The 7,412-nt window shown below is 45.2% G+C and overlaps 1 protein-coding gene across 5 annotated transcripts in view; it reads right to left on the reverse strand.

Annotated features, from left to right (window-relative positions):
- Positions 1 to 249: 249 nt before the first annotated feature.
- The window catches only part of LOC114920232 (uncharacterized), a 31,448-nt gene continuing 24,285 nt past the window's right edge, over positions 250 to 7,412 (reverse strand). The window contains exons 4-6 of one of the 5 annotated variants that reach the window (XM_065962091.1): positions 3,825 to 3,881; positions 2,849 to 2,905; positions 250 to 2,752 (exon numbers count right to left, since the gene is read on the reverse strand). In XM_065962091.1, the coding sequence (XP_065818163.1) occupies positions 2,672 to 2,752; positions 2,849 to 2,905; positions 3,825 to 3,881 (195 nt within the window). In that variant the 3' untranslated portion in view covers positions 250 to 2,671. The other 4 variants (XM_065962092.1, XR_010667613.1, XM_065962089.1 and 1 more) reach the window with 4 other exon arrangements.

Genomic DNA, 7,412 nt, shown 5'->3' on the forward strand with positions numbered 1-7,412 from the left:
GTGTTGGCTGCAGGGAGACAGTTGTGTCCCACTAATAAGGAGCCGGTCTGACAGCAGTCTGACATCCTCCTGACAGACAACGAGTCGGCTTTGTGCTGAGTTACTAGAATATTCCTGGCATCTCTCTGCTCGGGGTTAACTCCAGGGACGCAGAGGCAACGCTGGATCAATTTAGATTCTGCAGATTCCAGATTTCCTGCCTTCAAATGTGATACCCAGTCTGACAAACGACATTCACTCACTCAGTAGTCATCATGTGAAATATTTTATTTTTATTGAATATTCAGGGTCAGGTATGTGTGAGGCACATTGACAGGAGGACACATGAATGCTTACCTTTCTGCGGGGGTTTATATAGCAGTGGGCTTATATTGCTAGCCAGAAACCCAGCAGACAATGTAGCTGTAGAATTGAACCACACAGAAATCTACATTGTATGCCAGGTTCAGGACAGAGCAAAGGGTCGGTTCTTTAGAGGAATGCAGCGGTTCACTTCAAACTTTCAATCAGTCTCTCTGAGGAGATTTAGAGCCTCTCGGCGAGAACGGCTTAAAGTAAACATACATCCTTACATATTTACAGAAAATGCATGTACCTGCAATAAAGTCAGAGAAAACAAGAGAGCAAAAATGTCTATAAATATCCTCTAAATGATGCAAGTGGGGAAAAAAATCACGACACTCAGAAATCCTGCTTTTTCTATAGTGTGAGTCACAGCCCCCTAGTGGACCTTGACGGTACTGCAGGTGGGTCGCGAGAGGCCGTTTAAAAAAAAAAAAAAATGCAATACATTTCTATTTTGCAATGCATTATTGTCAGGCACCTTTCACAAAGAATTTTTCTGATGATATAAAATATGAAATTTCTGTCTCAAGCTTTGTGTTGGTCATGACGATAATAATGATGCCGATGGTTTTGTTTGAGGATATTCAGGATGGTTTACATGCTGATTAGAACTCTCAAGAAGCAGCTGTCGATGTTGTGCTCTTTGCCTCTGGTCACTTCCTGTCAGCAACTTTGGTCACTTCCTGTCAGCACCCGTGTGTCCGATTAGACTTAAAGCTGCTTGTTTGCACTTCCTGACGTTGTCTCCTCCTCTCTAGATCCTCGCTTGTCTTGTTCTTACTCTCTGATGTACGTCGCTTTGGATAAAAAGCGTCTGCCGAGGGAATTGTTGAATATTTGCAGAAAGCACTAACGCTAGATGTAAACAGCCAATGATTGACATGCATCTTTTTTGACTAAATAAATACCCGATCCTAGCCACACCCAGTTATGATCCAAATATCAGAAGGCTTTCAGGAATTTACAAAATATTGAATTTGAATCAAAACGTTGGAGCTTTTAACACTTTTAGAAGCCTCCTGTTGTGTTTGTGAGGCTCCTTAGTTTGGAAGGTATTTGTGTTTCCAGAAGTCTTAACACAAAGAGGATCTCTCAGTGAGGGAGGCAGAATTGAAAGAAGAATGATGGAAGAGGAAGGAGTGAAAAAAAAAAAAAAAGAAGCCTTGACAAGGGCCCCTTGTGGTGTTGTAACACAGAGAACATCCTGTCAGTGGGGTCACAGGAAGGAGCCCCCCTCACATCGCAGCCAATCACAGGATAGGAATGCACCATGCAGCCAATGGGAGCAGCGTCTGGACTCGCTCGACCAGGAAGTAGGCCGAGCCGTCAGAGACCCAGTAGCCAGATGTAGCTGCTGATTGCTACACAGGATCTACACTGCCTACTGAGCAACTGACAGCAGCCACAGAGGCGTGAAGCGTGGAGGCCGAGCGCTCCGGTCACGACGGGGCGGGGGGAGAGAAAACGAACATCTGCAGACAAATCAGAGGAGAGAGAGAGAGAGAGAGAGAGAGAGAGAGAGAAGTATATAAACACACACAGAGCCACAAATTAACCTCAAATTCAAAAAGGTCATCAATAAGAATAAATTAGTATTTTTATCATGAAACATCTGCAAACGTTTGTGCATAAAATCCAAATAAAGTCTGGTGAAGAAGAAGAAGAAGAAAAAGAAGAAGAAGAGCAGCCTGAGGGCGGAAGGATATGGGAGATTATCTTCTGACGAACATCTCAGAGCGTGCCATTATCAGTCACAGATTCCTGTCATTCTTTCCCATTAGCCCCGAGGCGCGGCAGACAGCGGCCACCGCCACACGGGCTCCAACGCTCAGCCTGGCTCTGAATGGGGGCGCTGACCCGGGTTAATAAAGAATGACCTGCACAGGTGAGTGCAGGAGGAGGTGAGAGAGGGACTACTCTTCTTCTTCTTCTTCTTCTTCTTCTTCTTCTTCTTCTTCTTCTTCTTGTGTCTCTCTGCGGTCACAAGCCGCACTCTGCATACCTGAGGCCTCATGACCGTCCTGATCAAACATCCTCTGACCAGCTGAGCGTCACTTGACTCCAATTTCTCTTTATTAAGAGAGATGTGGCGTCCGCTCTCTCTCCTCCTCCTCCTCACATTCCTGTTCTCGGTCACCATCTCTGCTCCTTGTGTCCTTCAAATTTGAAGACTTTTCCAGGCACACATTTCAAGATGTCAAAGCCGACGGTAGAAAATGTGTCAGGACTTGAGCGACTTCCAATTTCTTCTGTTTGAATCAGATTTAGCGGGTGAATATGAAGCTTCTAATAAGTTTTTATTCAGTTCAACACCAGACCGAACCCCTCAAATATTACGTGCAAGAGATTCCTTTAAGCACCATATGAAGAGGTGTAAAGGGTTGTTCCCTCTGGCTCTGTTTCTCGGCTGGAGGGAACACAGTTTATAAAAAGAGGATGGAGAGGTGAGAGTCAAGAGGAAAGACATGAAAAGAAGCTGAGAAATCGAGGAATGGCTTCTTACCTCTCTTTGGAAACACATGGCGGATGTTTCTGGAGGAAGCTGTGCATGATGGACAACCTGAAAAAAGAAACAAAGGGTGTCAAGACACCAGATGTAGGACGGCCAGTTGCAGAAAGAAGCTCAGCTGTGTGACAAAGCTTTCACTTAAACAGGCGTCATATTAACCGGCCCAGAGCGGCGAGCCTCAGTCGGCTCACAGGGCGACAGATAAGCTGATAACGTCTTCATGTCTTATCTCTTTCTTTTTTTTCCACACTTTGTTGATGCTGCCAGAAGGCCGAATGTACCCAAACTAATTTTATCGTCTTTACTTTTCCACTGAAGCCGAAGCTTTTGGTTTGTGAGACAGAAGGCGATAGAGGGATGAGGTCAGAAGTTTAAAAAAAGGGATATTCAAAGATTTTTTACAGACTTTTCGGAGATGAGCGATTGGTTTAGTTTTTAAGGAACAATATTCTAGAGTTCCCCCCTCAGGAATGTTTGGAGTTGAATGAGATTGGGACGTTTTATAGGACGCTTTGACTTTAACTTCTTTTTGCTCCAGTTCAGCCCAAAAAGCACAATATCACATGGGCATGTTCTTGGGGTGCAGGTGGCCTAGTGGTTAGTTTGCACGGCCCATGTATGGACGATGTAGTCCTTTGAGAACGCAGCCCGGGTCTGACCTGTGGCTCCTGATGTCATTCCCCACTCTCTTCCTGATTTCGGACTCTATCCTCTGTCCTGTCTCTCTAATAGAGTCAGAAAAAGTCCAAAAATGAATCTCTAAAAAGTGCATGTTCTTTGACTCGCAAGGTAGAAACTGTAGAAGAACTAAAAAGCAAAAATGCATCGACTTTTCTGATAAATCGAATCGTAAACTCTTTGAGTCAGTCCTTTAAATTCTTGCATACATGAACGTGTGAGAGAGAAAGAGGGTGGAGAGACGTGAGTCAGGGTGAAGGAGATGGAAAAGAATCGAGGAGTGACTTCTTACCTCTCTTTGGGAGCACATCTGTGATGTTCCTGGAGTAATCGGTGCACGATGGACAACCTGAAAAACATTAAAAAAAAGAAACACAGGTGGTAAGATATTTGCTGTTTTAATGTAACACAAGTTAAATCAAGATTTGGGACAGCCAGCTGCAGAAGAGAAGCTCAGCTGTGTGTCATAAAATGAACATGCGGAGCAGAGAATTGATCTTCAATGAAGCCGGCAATCTGCAACTCTGTAAACCAGTGAATATATATATGAGAGGGATCGTCTTCTACATTTTAAAGGAGACGATTAAATGAGTGAAGGTCTCGAGAATCAGCTCAAAATGTTTGAAAATTCAGAAATACTTCCACAAAGAGGGAGTCAATGAGATAAGGTTTTGCAGGAGTTTTTTTTTTAAAGGATGCAAGGGGCTCTACAGGTCAAGGAAGGAGGTGGATGAATGAATGGGCGGCTGCTGGGAGTCCTGAGGACGGGTGAGGACGGAGGGGGGAGGGAGGAGGGAGGAGGGAGGAGGGAGGAGGGGGGGGGGAGGCCAGGCGTGCCTTCCATTCCTGCCTGCGCTGGGGGAGTCTATTCCTAGAGTGTGGTGGATGGCAGTTGATGTGGGTTTCCTCTGAGCTGCCTGGAAGATGACTGGCCCTGACCACATCCACATTCACGTTCACGTTCACACGCACGCGCACACACACACAAACACACAAAACACACAGAGTGACAACTGTACAGCACATACACACACATGCAGAAATGTGCATACACACACACGTTGTGAGGGAAGCAAAGAGGAACTGAATCATTACGCTGCTTCAGCCTCTAAGCCAGAGGTGACCACTGTACTGTGTGTGTGTGTGTGTGTGTGTGTGTGTGTGTGTGTGTGTGTGTGTGTGTGTGTAAAGATTCTTTGCATTTCTACAGTAAAGCAACATTTGGTTCTTTGGTTGTGTGCATGTGCTGTTTGGCTGTTTGTTGCTCAAGTATGTGTGGGCATGTGTGTGTGTGGGCGGGGGGTGTAGGATGTGTGAACTGGGTGTGGATGCATTCCCTCGGGGTGTGTGTGCGTGTGTGTGTGTGTGTGTGTGTAGCATGTGCCTCCTTCCATCTTTAAAGTTCCTTTCTTTTGCAGCTCAGGACTCAGATTGTTTAAACCTGATAATTTGTTTATCAGGGAAATTCGAGAACGTTTTTACCCCCATGTTTGATCGCCGAGTGTTTCTCTGTGCTGATCGTAAGAGTGGACATTTCCACACAAATGTTTGTCCACGATCAGATTCTCTGCCTGAGTGAGACGCCTCCGATACGGCGCTCGCCACAGACTTTGCCACTAATTAAGCCGTCATTCTACGAGGACAGCAGCCGATCAGATACCAGCTCCACGACTTCCATTAGAGCCCGTTCTGTGAGTCTGATTGGTTGCGACGGTGCGTGCAACTGCTCCGATTCTGCAGAGACACAGGTTATGGAGGCTCAGATGTCGCGCCACCTCTGACCACTCTCCAAAGTCGTTCCTTGTTCCAGACTCCTCTCGCACTCACTCTGACTCCCAATCCTCTCCCTCGCCCTCCCTCTGTCTCCCGCTCCTCATCTTCAGTCTCTCTCTCTTTAGAAACTCGGGAGATGAAACAGGCTGCCGTGTAAGCCAATCTCAAACTGTTCCTCTGGGTGCTGCTCGCTGGCTGTCTGAATCCAGGCCTGTAGACCAAGGAGCCAAAAGCTTCTCCAGAGGGAGCCCCCACCTCAAATACAGCGGCCTGTACCCCCAGCCCCAGGCTCAGCCACAGGCCCCGACGAGAGAGAGAGAGAGAGAGACAGAGAGAGAGAGAGAGACAGAGAGAGAGAGAGAGCGAGAGAGAGAGAGAGGGTCTGCAGAATCTTCCAGGGGGCTGGACTGATGGGAAAGAGCTGGCAGCACAAGCGAGGAAAGCGAACTCCCTCCTTGAGCTGCTTCATGAAGGCCTGGCAAACGTGCACAGAGCGCAGAAAGGAGGCAGCGGTGGAGGACGGAGAAATAAGAGCAAAAAGAGGAGGGACAGAGGGAGTCAGGGCGAGGATATCCGTATGTCCCCCCCCCCTCACCTTTTCACCCTTTTTGGGGGTCACAGGGTTCACACCTTTGTTAACTATACCAGGGGTCTGATCATGTTTAAATCAATCTAGAATCTAAACTCTAGTTTCATATACTCCAGTTTAACATGATCTCAAATTATAACACAGGCTCGAGATCGCACAGATTTAATGCATGTGACGTATTTCAAGAAATTATGTTTAAACAAATCTGAAGGTGAGCTTTCGCTGAGCTTTGTAACTTCCCTGCCAGAGGATCTCAGATTAGATCAAACCAGTGTTCACGATTAAAGCATTACTGAAAACGTTTCTCTTATTTGAATCACAAGAAGGTACCGGAGCAAAGGAATCACTAAAGTAAGTGATTTGTGTCAGTCTACTTTCTTTTCTTGGACATTCAAATGAATATGTATATCTCTAAAAAGAGTCTGCACTATTTAAACTTCCATGCTGATTAATGAAGAGCTAGGTTCTCGATGTAAAGTTTAACCCTCTGGGATTCATGTTGGATTTCCTTTAATCACAGCTGCATTATGACAGTTATTAAAAACCTTTCAGTGTTTGATATCTCAAGTCCTGGAAGAAATGTGCATCACAATCTGATACATGTCAAAAAAATGTCAAGGTAAGAAAAGTGCTCAAAGATTCTTGATTTATAGGGGCACCGGAGGCCGTGAGCGCCCCATGTACAAGGGCTTTGGTCCTCCAAGTGGGCGGTCTGGGTTCAAATCCAGCCAGTGGATCCATCCCAGCAGGTCTCTCCCCTATTCTGGACTCTATCCAGTAGAGGTGGGGAAAAAAATCGATTTATGTGAAAATCGAGATTCTTATCATTTGAGATTTGAAATCGATTCATAACTTTTTTTTTTTGCAAATCAGTCCCTCCCTGCTAAGTGCTAATGCTAGCTCTTTAACTCAGTAGAATAGAGCAACAAGAAATTCAGCCAGTCTCACAGATGACTGGAGTAGATCCTGAAGTATGGACTCATTCAAAAATAGACTTTGAATCCAGAATCATTTTGAATCGAAAATAGATTCTGAATCGAATCGGGACCCCAAGAATTGAAATCTAAAACCATTCCCATTCCTACTGTCCACTGTCCTATCTCTAAAAAAGAAATGCATGAAAGCCCCAAAAAATAAACCTTAAAAAAAGATTCTTGATATAAAACACAATCCTCAAATTTTGTTCGACCTGCTTCGTTGTTGGATTATGTTTTGTAAAGGCTGCATGTCTGCTGTTTATCTCTGAAGTATCTTCAAAACCTTTTCATGCTTAGTCTGCTGAAGTCATCCTGAAAGATTTAGAATCTGATAAATGTGGAGCGTGAAGAGTGAGGATGGTGAGACTTTGGTTTGTAAAAGTCTTCTTGCTGGCGTCTCATTTCTTAAAATTCTTCATATAGAACATAATCCACAGGGACAGATTCTGTGCTTCATCGTTGGATTAACTTGTATAACAGAGCCGTGGGTTCGTCCTTGACGTCGTCCTGCTGCGGACACTCTGAATGATCAGCCCGGCTG

The sequence above is a fragment of the Labrus bergylta genome, chromosome 13 (assembly GCF_963930695.1).
Source record: "Labrus bergylta chromosome 13, fLabBer1.1, whole genome shotgun sequence".
Lineage (NCBI taxonomy): Eukaryota > Metazoa > Chordata > Actinopteri > Labriformes > Labridae > Labrus > Labrus bergylta.